Source organism: Camelus bactrianus, chromosome 16, assembly GCF_048773025.1.
Source record: "Camelus bactrianus isolate YW-2024 breed Bactrian camel chromosome 16, ASM4877302v1, whole genome shotgun sequence".
Taxonomy (NCBI): Eukaryota; Metazoa; Chordata; class Mammalia; order Artiodactyla; family Camelidae; genus Camelus; species Camelus bactrianus.
In genome coordinates, this window is record NC_133554.1 from 58,027,997 (window position 1) to 58,051,988 (window position 23,992).

General features: G+C 58.2%; 1 protein-coding gene across 5 annotated transcripts in view; it reads right to left on the reverse strand.

Moving 5' to 3' along the window:
• Window positions 1-4,262: 4,262 nt before the first annotated feature.
• The window catches only part of TBC1D16 (TBC1 domain family member 16), a 74,808-nt gene continuing 55,078 nt past the window's right edge, over window positions 4,263-23,992 (reverse strand). For 2 of the 5 annotated variants that reach the window (XM_074343877.1, XM_074343876.1), the window contains exons 4-13: window positions 19,765-19,926; window positions 18,613-18,760; window positions 17,533-17,700; window positions 16,930-17,078; window positions 16,159-16,293; window positions 15,232-15,418; window positions 13,141-13,320; window positions 10,472-10,618; window positions 9,343-9,591; window positions 4,263-9,190 (exon numbers count right to left, since the gene is read on the reverse strand). In XM_074343877.1, coding sequence (XP_074199978.1) covers window positions 9,343-9,591; window positions 10,472-10,618; window positions 13,141-13,320; window positions 15,232-15,418; window positions 16,159-16,293; window positions 16,930-17,078; window positions 17,533-17,700; window positions 18,613-18,760; window positions 19,765-19,926 — 1,525 coding nt within the window. In that variant the 3' untranslated portion in view covers window positions 4,263-9,190. The other 3 variants (XM_074343878.1, XM_074343879.1, XM_074343880.1) reach the window with 3 other exon arrangements.

Genomic DNA, 23,992 nt, shown 5'->3' on the forward strand with positions numbered 1-23,992 from the left:
CCTTCCTCCCTCCCCGGAGACCAGTTCCTGGTGAGAAGCCCAGACTTTGCAGAGCGAGCCAGTGCTGCTGGATCCCACAGCCGGGTCTGTGTCTGGGATTCATCAGGACAGCTGAGAACGGGAGTGGGGAGGCCAAGCAGCCTGCCTCCAGCCTCCTGCAAAGCTCCTCGGGGTCCCAGGGCCTAGGGGGCAGGCCATGCCAAGCAGGTCCCGACCCAAACTTTGGAACCTGCGTTCTAGAAAAGAAAGCCCCCGCGGGGAGCCCTGTCGTGCCGAGGCTTTGCCAGCCTCTCGGGTACCCGTTATTGGCCGGGGCGAGAGCCGCAGGAGTCTGTTCTCGTCCCTGGTACGCTTTCTAGCAGGGTGAGACCAGATTCTGGGGGCCCAGAAGGCCATTCGCCAGCAGACCTCGGCATTCTGGGTCAGCTTCAGGCTCACAATGGGAGTGGAGGGTTGGTGCGGGGACCCAGGAGGCCAGGCTGGTTTGGTGACCCAGTAGCTGCATTTCAGACTCTGGGGGCCTCTCCCTCTTTTGGGGACCTGGGAACCTCTTTGAGGCGACTGCACTCTGGCCCAGTGGGTTGAGGGTAAGGGCAGTGGTCTTTTTTGGCAGGACTCAAAATCTGCAGAATCCTTCAGCCACTGCATGGGGGAGGGGAGATGCCGCAGGCTGGGGAAGGGGAGGCGGAAGCTGCAGGGAGGCGGGTACCAACTCCCAGCCTTGCTGCGCTGTCCCACCTGCCAGCTCCTGAAGAAACGCCTGCGGGGCAGCTCTGCACTGGCCGGAGTCCGGGTCCTGGGTCTCACCCTGGAAGAGCCTGCCTCCCACTGTCAGCTGTGAGTGTGAGTCCCGGGCACTGTGTGGAAGAGCTGAGCTCTTTGTCTCTCATCCCTGTTCGGCGGTAGCAGTCCACCTCCCCTGGAAATACCCTCACCCCTTCATCCTCGTGCCTGGACACCTCCCACCCCCTCCTTGCCACTCTGCTCCAGGCTGCTGACTCCAAGCCCTAAAAGTTCACAGCTATTTATCAGCCTGACTCAGGCAGTCATGTGGCCCAGTCGAGCAGTAAGATCAAGAATGGCGGGGGGGGGGGGTTGTCGGCGGGGGGGAAGGGGGGAGCTGGGAAACTCCCATCTAAATTAATCACTCATCAGAACCTGGGGATTTATCAGAAAATCCAAAGGATGCCCAGGCTTTGGAGAAAGGCAGTATGTGCTTGAAAATAGAAATGTGCCTGCCATTTGGGGAGGCGGGTGGGATTCCCCCAGAGGGCTGAGGGTCCCAGCACCTTTTTTTCCCTAGTTTTCCGAAAGGAGCAGGAGGTGGGCAGGAAAGAGGGCAGGGCCCGGACACCTGACGCTGCCCCGGGGGACTGGCCTCACAGGGCGATGCCGCCTGCCACCCACCTCACAGTGTATACTCCCCGTCGGCTTTCCATCTCAGCTGGTTGTCGTAGCACGCCTGGATTTCCTTTTACAGAAGGACACTGAGACCCTGTATCAGAAAGCGGGCTTCCAGCTGCACTCATATGAAAAGCCAGAACTCCTGACTCACACACCTCCTGCACTTGAGCACCTTGGACAGTGAGGACTCCTGTGAGGGACGGGCCTCTCCCACGAAGGATGGGTCCACACCAAGAGTCCTGGAGGGTAGAGGGGATGGGACACCAAGAGGTCGGTGACTCAAGAGTGGCCCTCCTGATGCCCAGCCCCTTGGCATCACCTCCAGGGACCGTGAGCGCCTCTTCCCAGCTCCTCCCACCAGAGAAGTGGGGCACAGCTAGTTGGCACTTTCATCACTAAGTCATAGGCCCTGGATCGCATCTACTATCTTTCAGTCTTTATTTTGGACAAGGTCCCATCCTTTGTCCTTTGAGGTCTTTTTAGTCTTCAGAATCTTCTACCCATCCCCCTGCAGCTGGCATCCAGACAGGCACTGGCCATAATTCTCCAGTGACCCAATCCAAGGCTCTGACCTCCTACCCCAGAAGGCTTCCTGGGCCTTGCCCATTGCTGTATGCTACTATTAGGTTTTTAAACTGCCAGGCTATTGTGCTCACTCACCATTAACTTGTGGCCACTAGGACCCTTGGTGTCTTTTTCTATTGTGCTTATTCATGGCCAGGAATCAATGAACTCAGGGAACGCTGTGTCTGGTCTCCAGTGAAAGTGTTCCACTTTGTTGCACTACACACATTTCTTGTTGGTTGAGGGGGTTTTGGACCTGCTCCTCCCTTCTGAGGGGCTGCTATACCCAGACTGTGGCACTATCCCTCTGTTGTACCATCTTAGTTTCAGCATCCAAGCATCCATTTAGAAAATCATTCAGCCATTCGCTCTAACAACTCAAAATATAAAGTGCCTTCTTTTGTTCAGTGTCAGATTGCCGGTGATGTGACCTATCAAGGTGGATGTATTATCGTATTTGGAGAATGAATGGCATATTTTCAAACCGCTTTGTCTAAATTACACAGTACACACCCCAGGAGCCCAGAGATCTGGTTACTCTCCTGAGATACGGAGAGAAGAGGGCCTCACCTGAGGGGGCGGGAGTGGATTCAGGAGGATGATGACTTCAGAGGTGTCCGGGGACCAACATCTGAATTTGGTCCGTGAGGCCACTGGCAGGTGTCCTCCAATCTGCAGAGCGTGTGACAGTGGCTGGGTGTGACCCTCAGGTGGCAACCTCCCCGATGGCAGTGAGGAGGTTGGGGTGTGAAGACACATGCCCACAGGAGGCCAGCTTGTGTCCCCTTCAATAACAAGACCACTCGTGTGACCTGATAACTCGCAGAGACGACTGGGGCTCTGTTCTCACTGTGGTTTTCTTCCAAGCTTCTCCCAAACTTGTCAAGCCCTGGTGCTCCTTCCCCTCCAGAAGGTTTCTGCTGATGGAAGGGGCTCCCTTGGGGTGATACAGGCGGCCCACCCACGCTGCAACAGACAAGCAGCCCCCAGGCCCAGACCCAGGACTACAGGACAACAGAGGGCCAGGCCTGTTCGAGGGGTGGCACACGACTGGGGCCGTGACCACATGGCTGTTACTTATGGAAGAATCAGAGCAGAGCAAAGACAAACGCTCAATGGAGCAGCCTGGCTGGACCAGACCCAGGGAGCCTGCTGCCTGACAGGTTTGAAAGGCCCTCCTGGGCTGGCCCATGGCCTAAGGTGGAGGCCATGATGGGCCTCACCCCCTGCAGGGCTGATCTGAGGGGCAGGACCGTCCCTTCCTGAGGACAAACTGACCCATGGCTGTGTCCTGGAGGGTGGTAATGGGGGCTGGCTCCAAGCCCCCTCTCTGCCTGCACTCACCCCTCACCGGCCATTATTGACGCTTCACATCCTGTGTTAGGGCCACAAGAGGGAGAAGCAGCGCCTCTCACCCCTAAAAGGACAGATAAAGGACAGATAAAGCCACCAGCCATGGACTGCGGCTGCTGCATCACTGGGTCTGCTGCCCCTCCCGGCTGCATGGCCACTCAGCCTCAGGCAGGGGCACCCTGGCCTGCAGAGAAGGGGCGAAGAAACTCTCCACGTCTGGGCCAGGCCCAGAGGGTGAGGGTGGAGGGTGAGACAGATCCCGCAGACAGCAGACCCCTAGCAGTGCAGACATTCGGGAGAGCTGCCTGGGCCCTCCTCCTGTCGCAGGCAGAAGGATGGAAAGGCACACACCAACCGGCTCTCAATCAATCCCACAGGCACTGGGCTAGGGCTGGGAGCCCACCCCCACCACGCTGCAGGAGAAGCAGGCCTGGCCCAGCCTCCTCGCCCACCTCCCTGTAGCCCTCAGGGCACGCTCCCCCCAGCGGGGCTCCAGGGCATGGAGAAGCTGATGTCTGAATTCTTCCTTTAATTCCCACCCCTAACAAGGTCAAATTCATCTTGTTTGCCTCCTTAAAAAGTTCACAAATGCAAGACTCCAGCTTTTCCTGAAATCGGAGCCCTGACAGCTAAGTCTCAATAAAACACTGTGTTTCCAGGCACTGGGGCCGGTCTCGGGGCCCCTGGTTGCTGGGGTTCACGGGCATTTCCCAGCATTTCCCAAATTCTCCTCCCCGCCGCAGGCCAAGCGCCTGTCCCCTCTGGGCGCCCGACAGACCCTGGCCCGAAGCTCCCCAGAGCAGGGCCTGCCTGCGGCTGGCCTGCCCCCCGACCCTCCTTGCTCTTCCCTGGGGGACCCCTTGGCCCAGCCCTGGAAGCTGCCACATTTTGACCTTACAAAGCTCCCGGGACCTTCTCCTAGAGGTGCCACAGAACATACGTTCGTTGTCAATGTGTTTTTATTTACTTTGCTGTAGAATCCGTGAGAGCCGGAAGCACTGTGGTGGCTGTGGCCCAGGGCTCAGGGTGGCCAGTCCCCAGCCTGGGGCACAGCCGGACCAGCGGGCGATTGTAGTAAAGAACAAAACAAAATAAAATGCAGAGAATAAATGACTTGCCAACAGGACACTGGTAATCTCTTGGTAGCGGTGGAAATTTCATGAAACTTTCCCTTAAACAGAAACCCTGCCCTCTGACTAACCCAAGGCGCTGGAGAGAAGACAGCCGTGTGACTCGGTCTCTGAACTTGAATGCTGCCTTCCTACCTAGAAATTCAGCACGCGTTTTGGGGCCAGGTGCTGGCGGGCTGCGTGAACGCCTGCCTGCTCCCCCGCCCCCCGGGGGCAGCCGTCTCTGGTCCCCACAGTCTGACCCAGGAGGCCGGAGCCCCCCTTGGGGGGTGGGTCCCAGCCGTGGGGGAGCCCCTGAGGCACGGACTGCGTCCCTGCTGCTGAGTGAGGCACGCCGCACACAGACACATCTTGAGGGCTCGCCAGGGCCAGTGGTTGGCCTTCCTCGTGGCAGGAGTGGGGCGGCATGGGGTGAGTGTCACACAAGAGGCACAGAGAGGCCCCCCTCAGCTGGGGACGCAGCAAATTGGATGTGAGGAAGGAAGCGAGTTTGCTGACTCCCAAAGCAGGGCGAGCTCTCGGGTCGGGAGCACGTCGCCTCTCGGCCAAGTCAGTGGTCTCTTCCCTGAGTGGCAGGTGAGGTCCCTGGGGCTGGTAAACCATCCTCATGACACCTTCACCCGGAGGGTCCCCACGCAGTCCTGTGAGCTAGGCGGGGAGGGTGGCACCATTCTCATTCCAGGACAAGGGAACTGAGGCTCAGGGGGCAGGAAGGTCATGCACCTGGGAAGGGTCAGAGGAGGGCAAGAACCAGGTTCCTGGCCCCTAGGTAAGCCTTCCTGCTGAGCAGTGCTGCTCACCCACTACGGTAGAGTCCTGTCCTCAGGCTTCACAACTTTGGGGGAAGAGGGATGAGCTGTTTAGTTTGGGGGCAGTTCCCTCAGAGCCAGGGACGACTGGGGACAGAATGCTTTCTCTTCGAGGGACAGCCTTGCAGCCTGCCTTTGCAACGCTGGGCTAATCAGATCCTGGAGAGTCTGGTCCCCCTGGGTCTCCAGGGAAGCGCCCAGCCTCAGGCCAGACCCGCAAGCTCCCTCCCTTGCTACAGCTCGAAGGCCAGTCCTGCACCCCTGCATATGTGTGGGGTTCCCCGGGGGAACTCCTCCTCCTTCCTCTGAGGCAGGGCAGCCTCCACGGTCCCCTGCTGGGCAGACAAACTGGAAGAGGCTCCCTTCCCCTTGCCCCTTGAACCCAGGCGTCCCTGCCACCCTCTAGCCTCCCGGCACGGAACCTATTTCTACCGAACAAGAAGCAGACAAGAGCTCGGGGGGCCTCACAGGAAGCAGAGGGGAGAGCCCTAGAGCCCCCCACCGTGGTCCACAGACTCTGCCCCGTGTCCTCCGTCCACCCATCAAGGGTCGGAGCTGGGTGGCCCCTGCCAGCTACTGCCCTCGTTTCAGGACCAGCGCCTTCATCCTGTCCAGCCGCCTGCCCCCAGGAGGCTTTTACGGAAAATTCAAAGGTCCTAGGTTCAAAAACCTCCATCCCGCTTGAGAGCTGATCAGGACAAGGTTGCCAACGGAACTGCCCTTCTGGGCCGCAGACCTTCCTCCTCTGCAGAGGTGGGCCAGGGGCCCCTCCCCAGCCCATCCGTCCCTCTCACTCTAACTGGCGCAAGACCACCAATTCCCTTGACTTGTGAGTTCTAAGTCTTCCCCGCTGGGACTTAAGGCAGAACCTTCTGGAACAGCACACCATTTCCCTCTGCACCTAACCAGACCCCAACCCCGACTGTTTCCCTAGCTGTGCATCCCCCACCTCCGAGGGTGCAGCTTCGTCCTGACATTGTCCCCTCCTTCCTGGGAGAGTGAACCCCCCAGGGCTGGCGAGGGCGCCCCGCTGCCCTTCCCGTGCCAGCAACGTGCGCATCAAAGGCGCCCTCTCTTCTCAGAGGCCCCGGCGACCCCGGGAAACACCAGCGCAGACATTAGTGCTGGGGAAACTTTTAAGCATGCGTGCACATGCACATCGGCCAATAACATTAAGTGTCATTTAAAAAAAAAATGGGCTAAACAAGCAGCATCGCCGAGGACGGCCGGGCCGGGCGGTTGGTCCTGTACTTGCACGTGCTGGCGGTGGGGAGGCTAGAAGTCTAATGACTGAATTATCACCCTGATGCCTGTTGCTGGCTGGGAAGAATCCTGGGGCAACAGCTGCCGCAGGGTTTTTGGCTGGTTTCCTCTAATTGCATCCAGATTAAGGGAGCCGTGCAGGGGCGGGCCTTCTCATCCCTCTGGAGCAGTGGGTCCTCCAGAGCCCACGCATCCACGTCTTTGGCTTTCAAAGTCCCAAGAAGCCCAGATCTCAGTGGGGCCTGGCTCAGCCCACAGGGTGAGAGGGGGGAGCAGTGAGGGTGGGGGTGGCACTTGCTGCAAGGTCTTGGGGAGCTGTGGGAGTGAGAGGCCGTGGGAGCCAGGAGATTCAGGAGTGCTTTCCACCCAGGACCCTTCAATGTGGGGGAACCCGGGATCCCCTCCCTCTCCCCCACGCGGTCACAGCAGCCCAAAGGCACAAGGTTTCGTAGTAAAATGCACGGACGCTCTCCTGCTTCAGAGCGTGGGGAGGGGGGAGCACTCTTTCCCCTCTGAGGCATCTCCTGTGTCTTCTGGGGAAGTCATGCCCCTGCTAGAAGGCAAGTTCCAAGACAGTGCTATTTGGACCAGGGCTACCTGGTGGTGCTGGTAGGCTGTGCCAGCTGCCCGGTTCCGCGTTCCCTCGTGAGTTCCCAGCCCCTCACCACGTCACTGTGCAACCTCTCTTACTGCAAGGGAGGGTCCACTTCTCCACCCCTCTAGGTGCTGGGTCCGCGCATGTGACTTACTTTGGCCAAAGGGATGGCAGCAGGGGTGGCATCTGCCAAGGTTTGGGAAGGCGCCTGCACACTTCTGATTCTGCACCTTTGCCTTGGCCAGGACTGGCTTGCGGGGAGGATGCAAGAGCCGTGGAGGAGAGCCAAGTCCGGCCTCTGTGAGCGTCAGCATTCTGCTGGGCTCAACAGCTCCAGGCTTGGGAGTAAGCCCAACCCAGCCCAGAACCGCCCAGCCTGAGCTGCTGACCTGCAGACTCCTGTGCTAGGTGCGTGCGTGCTGTTTGGGGCCACCATGTTTGGGGGCTACTTGCTATGCAGCTTTACTGTGGCAATGGGTAACTGGTATGCCTGTTCATGGGGAAGTGGTCTCTAAAGGAGTCAGCAGGGTGTCTGGGTAACTCGGGCCAATTCCAGTGGATCAGGAGCCAACATAGAAAGGCAATTCTCTTTCCCCAGAAGCAGAGCAGATGAGAAATCCACCCTCATCCAGCCTGGACCCTGCTGCTGGACTATAATGGTCAGCACCCCAAGATCTGGGCACTGACAAGGCTCCAGGATGGTTTCCCCAAAAGGCTCTGGGACAGAGGGCCAGGAAACTTGGAAGTATCAGTCTCAGTCTCCTGCCTGCTGGAGGACTTGGGCTCACGGAGAGAAGAGAAGCTGAGAAGGGAGGAGGCTGATAACTTCCTCTTTCCTGTTGATAAACATCTTTTTAAAGTGGTGCCACTCAGCAGCGTCCACTCTTGGTGAGAAAAGCTGAGAGCAGGAAGCAGCCTCATGTGGTGGGGCTGTGTCTCCACGAGGACTCTCAGCACTTCAAGGATTTTTCTCCCCAGAAGGATGTGCAGGAGGATTCAAGGCTCCTTGCTCTCACCAGTTCAAGAGGTGGCTTCCTGTGCAAAGGGCCCCACGCCTTTACACTGGCTGGGAGCCCTCCCACACCCTTGTCTGTCCTTCTCTAAATCCAAGAAGGAGCAACTGATGAGAATCTTGAGGAGGAGGGAGAGCGTGCTGGGAAGACCTGGTTCCCACGCAGAAAGCAGAGGTGCCCTGAGTGACAGCGACTGTGCTGTGGTTGCCCCGGCGTCCCACCACCTGAGAAGCCACTCACAGAAGGCCTGGTTCACAGCAGACCGCAGGCCCTGCAAGGAGGCAGGGGTCTTTCTAGCACGTGCAGGTGCCTTTGTCTTGGTCGGTCAGTTAATATACTGTCCCTTGCCTCAAACACTGCAGACTCCCTTCCGAGGATTTTCTGTGCACACACACACACACTTCGATCCTTCCAGCCCCCAGCTGGCTCCTGTACCTGGTGCGGGTGGCCTTAAACAATGCCAGAGAACCACAGGTAGCAATTCCCAACTAAGGGAGAGGAGTCCAGCACTTCAACAGCTGGTGCTCCGGCTCACGGGTGGCAGAGTCCTTTACATTCCAGGAGGACAGGATGTCGAGGTGGACAGTGTTGAAGCCCCAGCCCCGCTGCTCTGACACTTCTCTACCCTGAAATCAGCGGGGCTTTTCTTTCTTTTGGCAGATGTCTTCGCATCAGCTTTGCAGCTGCGTCTGGAGAAGCTGTGGAGTGTGACTGGCTCACTCAGAGAAGGCCTGATGAGGTGTGTCCGGCTTGCAAAGATGTCTCTGGGCCTGCAAGGACCCCCTTGTTCTGCGTTCACCGGCACTGGTGGGTGAACAGGAAGACCTCTCCTGTCCCGCCTTCCCCGATGCCTGGCAATGCCCTTTAGCAGCTGATGAAGCTGGAGGAACTCCTGGGACGCATCCAGATCCATCAAAGGCAGGTAACATGAGAACCTGGCCCGCGTGTGTCTCCAGGTGGGGTGGCCATGCATTCTGGTCCCGCTGGGTTTTGGGAGCTGACTTTTTTCTGGGCAGCTGGCAGGTTTTACTTCTGTCACTTCTGGACTCAGCTTTTGTCCTTAATATGAAAAGGTTCCCTTCATGTCGCCCGAGGGCATTTTCCTTACATTTCTACCATCCCATCCCCTCCATGCCCATCCCCACCCACTCCCACACGCTCGAGACCTGGCTGAGGTCCCCTCACCCCTCGACCAGCACAGGGAGCCCAACCTATCTGCGGAAACCGAAGCCTTCCCGAGGCGTCTTGGGGCCCTTCCTGCCTTCCCTGGAGGGCTTGGGCGAAGGTGTCTCCACGGTGCCCCCAAAGGGGCAGCTCTCTGACCCCGGATGCTGGCCGGTGCACTCCACGGCAGGCATGTAACCGCTGTCCCACATGCCCGTCCCACACAGCTTGCACAGGTCATGCAGGCTGCAGGGGATCCGCGGCAAGAGGCGGAACTGGTACAGCAAACTCCTGGCCTGCAGACAGAGAGGACGGGCTGTGAGGAGGGGTGGGGGGACGGCCCAGAGCTAGGGCAGCAGTAGCCAACGCCCGCGGCTCACCCTGAGCCAGGTCAGGGTGAGGGCTCTGCCTGCCCCGTCCCTTCAGCCTCCCTGGTCCGGCTGAGACCCACGCGGTTCTCTGAGCAGGACTCCCATGGGGCTTGGGACAAAGAAGGCTCCTCCAGTGGCCTTCATACGGAGGATGGACAGGGCAGCCAAAAGCGGCGCAGGGCCTGCCTGTCCCTCTGGGCTCAGCTTGGCCCCATGGCTCCAGCCCTCTGCCCTGCAGGGTGTTTCCACCACCCTGTGGGGGACAGTGACCTCTTCAAGCCCTCTTTCCACCCACCTGGCGGCTGGCCCCGGGCCCCTCCTCACTGCCCTGGAAGGCACCAGAGAGCTTAAGAAGTGGCATCTCCAGCAGGAGGCTGGGCGGTGGGAAGGCGAGGAAGCTCTCCTTTGTTTCTCTGACCTTGGATGAGAAGTAGCCACCCTCCCCTCCCTAAGCCTCCTGCTCAGTTTTCGGGCTGTGGACGGCGAGCGCGATGCCCCAAGGAGGAGGACCTACCTACCAACCCAAGGGATCTATTCACTCCGTGAGAGGGAGGCTCAGGTGCATGGCCTGATGGGTGCCCCGAGCAGCGGACAAGCTGCCCCCTGGGCCCCCTGGGCGTCGGTGGGGAGCATCCAGAGTGGAGTGTGGGGGCGGGGCCTGCATTCCAGAGGGGCTGTGTGGGGTGGGCCTCTGCATACATGGAGGGCGGAGCCTATGTTGGGGGGCTGTGGGCGGGGCCTGGAAGTGAAGGGGCGGGGCTCTGGAAAAAAGGGAAGGCAGGGCTTCCTGCAGGGCCATGCTCACCTTCCTGAGAACGAGCTCCCCATTCATGTGCATGGCCAGGTTTCCAAAGTGCAGGAGCATCTGGTCGGTGGCCAGCTGCTGCTCAATGACGTCATCCCCGTAGATGGCCACGATGGCCACACAGATGAAAAGGTGGAAGTAATCGGTCTGGCGGGGTGGAGAGGGCGGTTCAGATAAGGCCCCTGACCCTGCAGACGGAGGCCGAGTGCAGAGGTGGGGGGGTGAGGGCTCTGGGGTGTCTGGGTTCATGTGGCCCAGGGCAGGCCCAGCAGCCTCCTTCCTCCTCAGTTTCCCCACCCGCAAATGGGCCACCATCAGCACCTACATCCAAAGGCTACTGTGACATGCAAAGGGGTGACACTGGGGCTGGCCACCCATGGGCTGCTGTTACCCTTTGGGGGGCTCTCTGGGGGGCTCTCCGTCATGGGGGCAAAGAACATGCTCCTCTGAAGGCTGGCCCACGCCCATTCTGGGGTCTTGAGAGATGGTGCATCAGAGCACACTCCGGCAGACCGTGGGACATGCCAGGGAAAGAGACCCTTCTGGCAGCCTCCCACTGGTCATTGTTCTCCTGTCTCCAGGCCACACATCCCAGCTCATGTCCCAGAGCAGAGCACGGCAGCTCTGATGGCCCCCACGGAGGGGCTACAGGAGCCCACCGTCTTTAACCAGCGTTTCAGAGCCCATGGAGGACTCTGCTGCCCTCCTTGGAGGCCACCGTGACCTCGCCGCTGCCCAGCAGGGCCTGGCCCGGGCAGGAAGTAGGCACTAGGTCCTGGCGGGATGCATCCTGTGCACTCTCTGACCCGGACGCTTCGAGGGCACACTGTCTTTGAGTCACACTTGCTCCCGGGGGCAGAGGAAGGACAAGGACCACCAGGAAGCCTGTGTTTAGTCTCCTGACCTCGGTCTCCCAGCCAAACAGAACTGTGTTCCTTCCCAAACAGGGCCAGGCGGAACCCTGCATGCTGGCAGAGGTTACGGGCAGTAAACGCCCCCCACACGACCCACCCTGGAGAGACAGTCCTCAGCCTGCCCGGCCCCTTCCTCTGAATTGATCCAGAGTGGTCTCACTGTGGCTCAGGACAGTCCTCCTGCACCTGCTTGAACTGTGGCCAAGGCTGAGGTGGGAGTGGGGGGGCAAGACGGTGCAGGAGTTCCTGGAAGGTGCATGTCCAGCCCCTCTGGGAGAGGACTGTGGGGAGGACAAGGCGGGGCGCATTCTACATGGGGCTGGACAGCAGTACAGGACTAGTCTCAGTTCACTGGACAAGGCCCTGGGCAGCCCAGCCCCCGAGGGCAAACTAGAAGTGCACTAGATGGGTAAAATAGAGCCTTCTCACTCAGGGGACACTTTAAAAGTTGAAGCAGCTGGTAGTGACCCCCCTCTTTCCACTGAGCTCACTCTAATGAATTAACCTACGTCCACTCTGATCATCCTACCATCCCCCTTCCAATCGTCTGCCACTAATTTGATCGAGGTGGGGCCAAATGTGGCTAAATTTAACCTGAGAAATGGCCCTGTCTGTTGGGTGATGCTCTGAGCCCCCTTGTAACATTAGCCTAAACATGATGTAATGAGGGTGGCAAATGTATTGCTGGAAAAACAAGCAATGCGGCTTTGCAAAGCGGACATGATTTTTTTTTTTAAAATGTGATCCAGCATTTTGGACCATCTTTGCTAGTGCTTCCTTGATTCCATCCCGCAGTGTGCATCGAACACGCTAATCCAGGCAGGAAACAGCCCCGACCCGGGCCAGGGTGGAGCAGGAGGCGGGCGGGGCGGATGGATGAACACAAAGACAGCTTGTGGCCCCTGCACCGTTTTTTAGACTCACTACTGTCAGGCGGAATGGTCAGGACGGGAAACGCTGACACACACTTCCCAGGGCTGGTGGGTGTGCCATCTGTCTGCAAGGTTTGTCTACTCCAAGCTGCTCCAACTGAGGCAAAGAGGATGGAGCCCACTCTTGCCCAAAGGGTCCTGGCCGCCTCCCAGATGTGTCAATGCAAATTTTTTTAAGGCTGACGGATTCAGAGAGACTTGCCTATCCTTTAACATCACCGGCTTGTCGCTAATTTGGGCGTTAAAGCCATGTGACAGGGCCAGCGTGATGCTCTCAGGGGAATCTGTTGAGGAGACACTGATGACAGTGGACGGCAAGTGGAAATCAACATCACTGGGAGGGGACGGCGGGCTGGGCCCGGGCTCGCAGAGGGGCTGATGGGGGAAGCAGGCTCTCGGGCCCTCCCTGAGCCATCCAGACGGGGGCGGGCGGGCGGGCGGGCGGGCGGGCGCTGGCTCCAGCACGTGGGCACCGACGTCCCGCTTGGCCCTGCAACGTCTTTCACGCTGATTGGTTGTGACAGGAGCGTGCTCAGCCCCAGAGCGTGGTAATGAGCACAGTCAGCGGGCAATTTGCATCGATTTCAGTTCCTTGGGAGGTGAGCTGCAGGTCCGAGGCGGGCCACGTGGGGCTGGAAGGCAGTTGCTGGGTGAGGGGCCGACTCTGGCTGGTGGGGGGGATTCAGGGGTCGTGGAGGAGGGAGACCCCAGAGGAGGCGCACCATGGTGCGGGCACCCTCCCCTCCTCGGAGGCGGGGTGCAGGATGGTGACGTGGCTCCGGGGCTGCTGTCCGGCCTCAGCCCTCGCCACCGTCTGGCTCACCTGGTAGTGGGCCCAGCAGGCCTCCCAGATTCGCAGTGCCTCGGCCTCGGGGAACTCCCGCTTGAAGCACAGCAGGAGCCAGCGGTGGCAGAAGAGCATCTGCAGGCCATCCTCGCCCAGCGAGACCAGGTGCTGGTAGAAGCGCAGGTGTGTCAGCCGCAGCAACTCCCGCAGGTACAGCTAGGGGCGAGGCCAGGATGGGTAAGCCCCCGGCCCCCCGGCAGGCCCGCCTGCCTGGCCCAGGAAGCCCACTCCCACTGGGGCCCTCCCTTGGCCCATCCCCACCCCCAGAAGAGCATGTGTGCCACGAGTGAGATCGCCACCTGCTGTGTGTGTCTGCACCCACGTACTCTGTTCTGTCGCTGGAATCAGATTCACAGCTGTTTTCGTCAGTTCACCCCAGATTACAGACTGTTTTGGAGACTGTGGCGTGGCCCAGGGCAAGGCAACGTGTACACCCTGCTGGGGACCGAGTGGCTGGTGGCAGGTCGGAGGCTGGGAAGCCCTCCAGGCCTCAGGCACCACGTGGTGCTGTTTCTGACACCCCCTCCTTCCTGGGATGTGGAGCAGAGCCTCCACTGACAACTCACCCCCCCACACACCCACTCAGCCACCTTCCGCTCTGATCTCCGAGATGCATCACCTTCCAGGGCTGATTTAGAGCAGGGAGGGGGCGTTTCTGAACCCCAAGAGGCTCGATGCCTGCACATGAGGTCACCACCCAGTGACGTGGGACAAGATCGAGGCTATTTCTGGCAGCGCCCAGCTTGGGCTGCTGACTTCACCAGCTCCGTTGTAAAATCAATCTCTGGCAACTAACGAGTCACGGGGCCCTTCGCGTCAGAGCCTGTAATTGCCTCCCCAGGTACCACGGAAACCTGACATCACAGGGCCGACGCAGAGAACAGAGCGGAGAGCGGGCGGCTCAGCTGAGCGCAGTTGGGGGATCCTGTGGTGGGGGTTCGGTGACTCACAGGCCCCTTCCCACACAAGTGGCCCATTGTTCCTACTCGAGACAGCCGCTGGGGTGGCACAGGAATTCATTCTGAGGATCCTGCCCGACTGGCCAGTTTCTCCTCCCTGTGGCTGACCCCCTCCCACCCTCACGGATACCCCCCACCCCCACCCCCGTGCCCCTCAGCTTCCAGTCCCCACCTCCCAGCTCCTGCCTCCGTCTCCTCAAATCCTGTGCTGTGTTCTGCTCTGCCATCCAGTCTTCAACGGCCCCTAATACTTAGGTCACAGGATGTGCTCCTTGGCCTGGCATTCAAGGCCCTGCATTCAGCTCTCCCCTCATTGCATGTGGGCCACCAACCTGACCAGTGTCACTGCCCAGAATGGTCTCCTGAGCCAAGTCCCAGTGGGCTGGCAGCATCCAGGACCTGATCCCATATGCCACGGGGTCAGCGTGGTCCAAGGAGACATTGGGATGCTTGCCTTGGTTCCCACTTATCACCAGGGTGCTTTCTGTGTCACTCCCTGGCACCCAGCATCCTCTCCTCCCACTATCAGCTTCCAGGCCGAGAATCTCTCCGACAGGGGACCCGAGGCCACATCCCAGTGCCAGCAGCACCTGCCAGGTGCTTGGAGTGCACAGGTGCTAGGTAGAGGGAAGGGCGAGTACTCCTGGCCCCACCATACTCACCTTTGCCTCCCCACCCCCACCTTTCAGTGCTGCCTGGTCTGTGTAGCTTAGGGGAGGCCCCGAAGGGAGGGGTGCTGGCCAGGCACAGCAGGGAAGGCCCGCTGCCCTTGAGGTGGGTGTGTGACAACTGTCCATTGGGCCTCAGGATGCTTCAGGAGCCCCTCCCATTCCCGTCCCCACTCCTGCGTGGAGCAACCCAGATGCAGCTGAGGACGCATTTCGTAAAGCACAGGGCAAGTGTGACAGATACCCCGCTGGGGAGCCCGGGCTGGGGATGGAAGCACGTACGCTGGGACTTGGGAGCAGGCTGCGTCCCCCCTGGGAGAGTTGGCCCTTCCCCAGAGGCCCAAGGCTAAGCCCCCAGAGCCCACGGGCAAGGCCCACATTGGCTTTTCTGCTGAACCCTGACCCACCGCAACCAAGCCGCACACATCCGAGAGCCTCACCAGCTGTTTTTCCATGTCCTCATCCCGAGGAGAGCTAACGAAGATCGTGTTCTGCATCAGACCCACAAAGCACCAGAAGGTGTCTGACTCATCCAGGACCTCGGCCAGGATGGGCGCCACCAGGTCCGACATGCCCTGGGAGTACCCGATGGCGGGGTTGTACACTGCGTAGTTCAGCAGAATCCTCCTGAGGATGCAGTGCAGAGGGCAGGGAGGTCAGCAGAGGGTGGCCACACAGCAGGGTGTTGCCCAGTGGAACCCCAGGCTGGAGACCTTGGGCTGCCCATAGCCCCATCCTTCACCTTGATCTCAGAGGAAGGAGGGCAGCTCTGGGGACTGGGGAAAGGTAATGGCCTGCAATTAGGCACTCTCCAGCCTGGCCCTCAGCCCTTAAGAGCAGGGAAAGGAGGAATGTGGGTCTCATTTTCTTAATGGTCGACTGCCTATGACAAAGAGTGGGCTGTTTTTACGGGCTGCTAATTTCATGCAATTATTTGCCAGGAGGCAGCAGAATGTCAAAGATGCCAGCCTCGGCCTGTGTGGCTTTATCACCCTGAGGACCACCCAGTGGGAGACAGAGACACTCAGCGGGAGGCTGGTCCACAGCTGGTGTGAGCCAAGCAAGCTTAGGCTCGGTGGATGCTCAGGGGGTGGAGACCTTTGCTGGCACCCTTGGGAGGGGGCCTATGGGCTTCCCTGGGTGGCTGGGACCATAACAGGCCCACTGATGTTCCCTAAGGATGCTCTGATTCGGGGGCATTGATTGTATGAACCTGGAAGAAAGACCCCTGACCCCAGCAGAAGCTGCTGGTCCACTTCCCAGAGGGTCAGCTGAGGCCTGAGAGGTGAGATGAGGCTCCTGGCGTGGCAGACACAGAGGGAGTGAAACCAAGAGGGGAGGAAGCTGTTAGCGGGGGGAGGCGGTACCTCATGCACTCCACGTTGGGATTGCCTTCGCCTCGGAAGAACTGATGGCTCCTATCTGTCCGAACCACATCCTTGTCCACAGTGAACTGCACATTTCGCCAGAACGCTCTGTGCTCCTCAGGGGTCATGGAGAGCCTGGCACGGAGCAGAGCGCCCGCCGGGGTCAGCCAGGCACACGCTCCAGGCCTGCGGGGCGTCCCTCCCAGCCCGGCTCGCGGTTGGCAACTAGGGCCGCTGGCAAACCCTCCAGCTCCCACTGACTTGCAGGGGCGGGGGCTGAGGTGGGATAGGAGTCCAAGGCTTTCCCAGCGTGAACACGGCCTCACGCGTCCCAGCGTCCCAGCGTCCCGGCGGAGAGCTCACCGCAGCCCCCGCTCGGCGAGGCCAGAACAGACCTCAGCAGTCCAAGCTCCCCGCCGACCCCGAGGCCCCGCTGCCACCCCGGCGTTGAGCGGTGGGATGTCAGCGCCTCGTTAAGTCTGTTGAAAAAGAATTCTAAAACCTTGACATGCGAGCTAAAGAGAGCCAGTCCCGGGGCCGGGCGCCGGGGTAATGACGGCACTTATCCTGCCCCATCGCTCACGGTCCTGGGAGACCCATTTTCCAAGGAAACTATGGGTCACGGAACATATTATCAATGCTGAATTGCGCCTCAAATTGCCTTTCCAAATGGCATTTCCCTCCGCGGCTCGGGGTGGGTTTCCCTCCGCGGCTCGGGGGGTGGGGGTTTCCCTCCGCGGCTCGAGGGGCCCGGCCAGGCGCCTCGGTCACCTCTTCTGCTGGATCTCGGCGTACTCCCTTCTCTTCTGCGCCCGCAGCGCCTCCCTCTCCTCCGACGTCGACTCGTGGCTGTAATAACGCAGCAGGAAGGGCCAGACCTCCCCCCGGATTGACACATCAATGCCGCCGAAGAAAATGGCCTGGAGGAAGCGGCAAAAGTTGGGGAGGGGCCAAAGCAGGGCCGCTCAAAGCACCCCCAAATCCCCGGAGATCTGTGTTTTGGTGGCTTTGCTTCGCCTTCTTGACAACTGACGCCTTGATTCAGATCGCTGCAATTTGCACATGTTTGGAAGGGGAAAGTGCCGGCCCCCCATTCCCATACAGGACACAAACCAGGCTCATTTCAATGTCAATGCCCCCCCTGGTGCGGCGCTCAGATTAACCTGTCGTTCTCACGTCAGGGCCTAATCCCGGTTTTGGAAACGCGGCGCGGGCTGCGAGCTCTTCTATACAGGCTGGCGCGGGGTCCCCCAAACCCGCTCCGGAGGCGGCTTTTTCATCGCAGCGGCTTTGACTGCTCCATCGGCCGTGTTCGCACAGCCCCCGCGCCCGGGCCCGGACCCCCGCCCCGCCCGCGGGCGCGCCGGGCCTCACCTTGCGCAGCTTGTACTCCTCCTGCACCTGGCCCAGCGCGTTCAGGTGGCGCAGCCAGGCGGCCACGTCCAGCCTGCGGTACATGCTCTCCTCGGGGTGCGTCTCGGAGGACGGCAGTTTGGGACGCCGGATGGAGAACTGCATGCACGTCTTTTCGTCGGCGACCTGCTGGACGGGAGGACAGCCGCCGGGGAAGATCAGTGTCTCGGACGCCCGGCTTTCAAGCCAACCGCGCTCTTGGCGGGATGTAAAAGCCTCCCTCTCTCTTCCGAAGGAGGAGGACGCGTCTCCCCTGCACACAAACCCCTAAATGGCAAGTGTAATTAGACGCAATTACAATGAAAATGCCATCCTCTTACCACGGTCCCCTCGCGCTCCCGGGTCCCGGCCCACTCCCACCCGGCGCCGCCCCCCACTCTCGCTCCAACCCGCCGCAAAGATGGAATTAATGCCTCGGACGGCCAGCTTCCCTCTGCCGGGAGGGCCTGCAATAAATTACATGTGATTGGCCACATACAAAGGGATGGCTGTTTTGCGAGCGGGGAGCCCGCCTGTCAGGTTGTCTCCATGGGCAGTCAGGGACCCAGGGCAAAACTGCAGCTGACATTTAATTCAAAAATCAAAGGTTGTGCAATGTAGGGGGAGAAAAAAGCCATGCTACTGTAATAAGGGAAGCCAGCAGGAGGCTCTGTGGGAAGGAAGGGAATTTTAAAGTCAGCCCATTTCTAATAAGCACATACCGTATCTTAAACAGATAATTAAAGAGCTTTTATTACGTTTGTATGTAGATTGAGCAAAATATGGCGGGATGCCTTGTCAAAACATGATTTTTCAAGTGCGGAGTACTGCCTTTACAAGAAGCCTGGGCGCATGTTTCAGATCCAAAGTTGCTGCTCTGTGGGCCCCCAGCGACCACGGGTCACACCCACGAGGCCTGGGACTCCCGGGAGAGGGCCCATGTCCGAAGCCCCTGTTGCAGGGGAGGGGGTTCGGGAGAGGAGGGGGTTCTCAGCAGCCAGGTCCCTCCAGGGGCGGGGTCTCCCTCCCCTGCGGGCAGCACCCATCCCTCCTCCGGGCTACCTGGTCTTTGAGGTGCGTCTCTGCGCAGTATTTCCACTGCTGAAGGACGTCGGGCAGCTTGTCCAAGCCTCCGTGGTGGAAGTGAAAGACCTTGTACTGGCTCTCCCGGCTGGCGACGACCAGCTGGCCGCTGGTGCAGGCCTCATCGCTGGGCGGCCATTGGAGGCGGGGGAGGAAAGACTGATGAATATGTAAACACCGGTTTGTATTTCCAAGTATAATCAGAGGCTGCCTTCGCTGACCTCAGAGGCAGGAAACGGAAAGTCCCCCTGGAGTTTGGCTGCTGGCGGCAAGGGGACAGAATTACGCCCCAACAGAAGCCATCACCCCCTTTGCTGAAGAAGGCAAAGCAGCTGCCTCCTGGGAAAGCCCTGGGTTGGACTATCCTGGCTCTGGGAGACCTGCCAGAGGGGCCTTCTGCCCCCACTCCTGCCCGCCAGGCATCCTCCCTTCTCTCCAGGAGACCCCAGGGTGGATGCTCTGAGGTGGAATCCACTAAGGGACGCCCCTCCAGCGGGCTTCCCCATCCAGCACGTGTGGCACTTTGGGAGAATCCTCCAGGGAAATTCACTACACATGCCTCAGGGCGGTCGCCTGAACTTGGCTGCCCTTCCGTGAAAGGCGGGATGTGGCTCAGGGTCTGGGAACCCCACGGAGACATGCCTGCTTCTTCTAAACACAGATCTTCGGCTGGTGCTGTTCTGTGGCTAGGACACCCTGCCTTTCGGGAAGAGAGACTTGAGGTGGCTGCTAGGCAGGGAACTAATAGGGGTGTAAGGAATCATGAAGGAAATGGTGCCTCCCTCTAGAAAGCCACGGTCTGTCCTGGGCACTCACCCAGCTGTGGGGCCGCTGGGTGGGTGACCGGGAGCAGCCTGCAGCTCCCACTCTCTGGGCAGCCCTGGTTTGTCGTCTTCCCCAAACCAGGGCTCCAAGCAATAGCTGCCACCATCACCCTGAAGGCAGAGGAAGGAGTCTGGGAGCTACCCAGACCCGGCTCCCGTGGGGCAGCCATAGTGGGGCTCCACTGCCGACCAGACTGGTGATGTTGGGAAGCAGGTGTTTGGGAATCCCAGGGCCCTGGACCCAAGCACGGCCCCCCAGGACATGGCACACAGGCAGCTTCCAGGATGTGGCCCCAAGGGGCCTCACCTGAAGAAGAGACGGAGGGAACGCATCTGCCCCAGGTCCACTCGGAACACGCCACAGATCTGCTCCAGGGCGCACGCCCGCTGCGGCTCGTCCCAGCGCGGGGGCTGCAGGAGGCCGCTGCCGTCCGGGAACTGCAGGTGGGCATCCGTGCTGGAGGGAGAGCTGGTGGAGCGAGTCATGTGAGGGCCGCACAGCCACGGGGGAAAGGCAGGGGGGCGTGGGGAAATCATTTAAACACGCGTGCAGGCTTAAACATACTTATAGACATGCCTGGACACGCCAAGCACAGAGGCTCTCCAGGGACACCCATGAATGAACGAATGAAAGAGTGAATGAATAAATCCTATCACAGGTCATGCCCAATTATACTTTAATGTGGATGGGGAAGCATTTTCATGATTAAATTCTGTTCCACCTCAGTAGAAGCATTAGGTTGTTGTAATGACAGACAAGGTCCTACTGACTGGGTTTGCGCCCTGGCTGTGTGACCCTGGCAAGTTACCAAGCCTCTCTGAGCCTTTGTTTCCTCCTTTGCAAAGTGAAAACAGTAACAGAGCTTTGTGTGGAATGAACGGCTGTACAGCGCTCAGCGCTGGGCACCCTGATTTTCAGGGCTTACTAAGAGAAGCTGTTTCGTGGCCATTTTAGATAGCGTGGGGCTTCCGTATGGGTTCAGACTGGTTCAGTATTTTCCTGAAAAAATATTGGTTCTATAAGAAGACGTTTGGATTATAAAACTATTAATACTAAGAGTACACACTTCTTTGGGCCTGGCCCTGTGTTAACCACTTCTCCTGTGCTTCTATCACGTGTAATCTTGACAGTAATCCTAGGAAGTGAGTAGTGTTATTACCCTCATTGTACAGAAGGGAACTGACGCTCAGAGAGGTCAAGTAACTTGCCCAAAGTCACACAGCTAGCAGGTTGTGGAGCTGGGATTTGAACCCAAACTTTGTGGCCTATGTCTTCACCAGCGTATTTTACTGTCTCTGAGTTCAAAGTTCAGCAACACAACCTCATTCTTTCATTCTGCTCCTTTAAAAAAAAATTCAAAAAATTCATGATTTTGTTTGGCTCCCCAGTTACAAAATATTTTATTACATAGATTCAGCTACACCACAGGTTAAATGCTCTCTCTTGAGATTTAATGGTAACATCCAGCAGATGCCTGCTACAATAGAGTCAGAGCGAAGGCAACCATGGGTCTGGACCCCAACCCCAGTATCCTGCAGAGCGAAGACTGCAATCACTTCATCCCATTTTCCTGTTTCAGCTGAGAGCATAAAAGTATCGGAGGCAGTGGATCATGAGGCAACTCTTGCTCAGATGGGCACCAGGTCTCCAAATGAAGCTACTCTGGACCGTTTAAGCACAATGCCTCTAACTCAGAACTTCCTCAAAGGGGAGGCCTGGCTTTTTTAGAACCTTTGCTGCTTCCAGAACCACACGGGGCCTGGAGTGCGGTTCTCCCCTACCTGCCTAAGGAAGTGCGCTGAGCAGGTCCTCCCATTTCTGAAGGGCACCTGGGCTCTCTCAGGAAACAGAGAAAGACAGCTGGAGGGGAAGGCAGGTGGACAAGCTGAAGCATACAGCCACACGGCAAACTCGGGCCCAAAAAAGGCTGAGAGATTCCCAGTCCTCCCAAGGGGACCCTGACCGGGCTGCACGATGCAATGATTGTTTGCAAAACAAGGCAAGCTGCAGGTCTGAAGCCAGCCCCCCACCATGCCGCTCCACGCAGCATTCCATAATCTGCTTATTGAACAATGAGGCCACAGCGGCCGGAGAGCATGTGCTTGGCATGCTTTCCCGGCCGGGCTGGCCTATCCGGGCTCGCCTCCAAGCCCAGCCAGAGGGGGCCACCAAAGGGTGGCAGTTTTTCCAGCCCCCCGCCCCCAGTCCTTCCCACCGCCACTCCACACACACACAGGACAGTCCTCCAAAACCTGCACACCCTTCCCAACACGTGGCATCCTGCTCACCCCAGGGGCAGGCCAAGGTGTGCAGAAACCAGAGACAGGATGGACACTCACTCTGGCAGAGCTCTGGGCGAAGCCACTGCTCCCCTGCTGTGGCGGGAGGAAGGAGCCCCGGAGAGCGGCCCCCCGCACCTTCCTGCAGCAACTTGCCCCAGGCAGAAGTCTGCCTAGACCCTTTTACAACTCCTGAGGGGGAGATTATTTGCATTAATTAATTGACTGATTAATTCAAGACATTATGTTGGGCCCTACAGCTGGGGTTCCACAGTTCAAACTAGAGCAAATTTGATGGAAGCCTTGATTCTCTGTTACTTAGGGCTTGTCATAGCAGATGACTGTACGGTCATCCAGGTCACCTAGGACCACATCTGTTTCCACCACAAGACCCGTTGCCACGGGGTTGAGGGCTGTATCTCATCTGCTCTTCTGAATCCCCAGCTCCCAGGAACAGGCCTGGCCCAGAACACAGAGATGTCATACTCATGTCTGGGCTGAAAATACAAAATGCCTGGGAATCTTGGAGTCATAGAAAAAAAGAGTCAGGAAATAAAATCTCAGGAAAATTGAAATGTGTGTAGTTTTTATTTTTTATCTTTTTACACATGCAGAGCAATTTGGTTTTAAGACTATTCATATGTGCTGCACAAAATTTGGCTTGTTCGTAAAATTATTATTTGTGTTATGTTAAAATTATAAGGAGGGTTTATTTAGGGCAATAACTCCCAATATGCTAAAAGGTAAAAATGCACTACAGACAAACCTAGAAGAAGCTAAACGCTCAGAAATACAGCGGTTCTTGGTTTTTGTTACTTTCTGAGGAGCACTGAAATGCAAAAACAGAAATGAGTAGGAAGAGCCAGCTCTGCCACAGCAAAACATGGCAAGTTTTCTTAAATGTGGCTTCTAGTTCCCAGAGTGGTGCCCATCTCCCCAGCCCTGACCTGGGCTGGCCTCGTGCGTGGCTTTGGCCGACAGGATGTGGTGTGAGTGACGTTCTGTGAGCTTCAGAGCCTGGCGTCAAGACGCTGCTGCGTTCTCACTCTTGGTGCATGCCTGCCGCCGTGCACGGAAGCCCAGGTGTGAGTGACGAGAGACAGGAGGAGAGGGAGACCCAGCGGACGGCACCAGCGTCCCCAGGCCTCGTGGATACAGGCCATTGCAGACCCTCCACCGGCCTTGCCCCCGGCTGGTGGCCCCTGCTTGAGGAAGGCCAAGAGCACCAGCAGAACCACCCGACAGGGCCCAGTCCAACCCGAAGGCCTGTGAGCAAGTTAAAGGCAGTGGTCTGGGGGGAGGGTGCAGCTCAGGGGCAGAGCACATGCTTAGCATGCACGAGGTCCTTGGTTCAATCCCCAGTGCCTCCATTAAAACACATAAACAAACCTAATTATCTCCCCCTTCCCAAAAAACTAACAAGAAAAAAATGAATGTAATGGATTTTTTTTAAAGGTGGTGATTTTAAGCTGCTAAGTGCTGGAGTTGTTTGCTATGCAGCGGTAGGTAACTGAAACACACAGGAAGTGTCTGTTCTCAGAAAATGCTTGTGGGGAGGAAGAAACTTCCAAAATTACTGAGCTGTGGACCTCACGGCCAAAGAGACGTTGCAGCCAGACTCTAACATTTTTAAATATCCAAACTTCTAAGTTGGCTCTTGCTTTTCTTCCTTCTGATCCTTCTGGGTCAGCGGAATAGTAAGTCGATAGAACCCCAGCTGTAGGTCCCAAGTATAGTATCTTGAATTAATTAGTTGATCAATTAATTAATGCAAATAATTTCCCCCTCAGGAGTTGTAAAAGGGATTAAGCAGACCTTTGCCTGGAGGCAAGTTGCTGCAGGAAGGTGTGGCAGGGGGGGGTGGGGGGGGCCCTCCCTGTGGGGCTCCTTCCTCCCGCCACAGCAGGGGAGCAGTGGCTTCGCCCAGAGCTCTGCCAGAGTGAGTGTCCATCCTGTCTCTGGTTTCTGCACACCTTGGCCTGCCCCCTGGGGTGAACAGAGCGTGTTGGGAAGGGTGTGCAGATTTTGGAGGACCGTGCTGTGTGTGTGCGGAGTGGCGGTAGGAAGGACTGGGGGCGGGGGGCTGGAAATAATGCCACCTTTGGTGGCCTCTCATCATTGCCAGAACTTGGAAGTAACCAAGGTATCCTTCGGTAGGTAAATGGATAAACAAACTTTTAGTACATCCTGACATTGGACTATTTGGTGCTAAAAAGAAATAAGCTATCAAGCCATGAAAAGACATGGAAGAAATT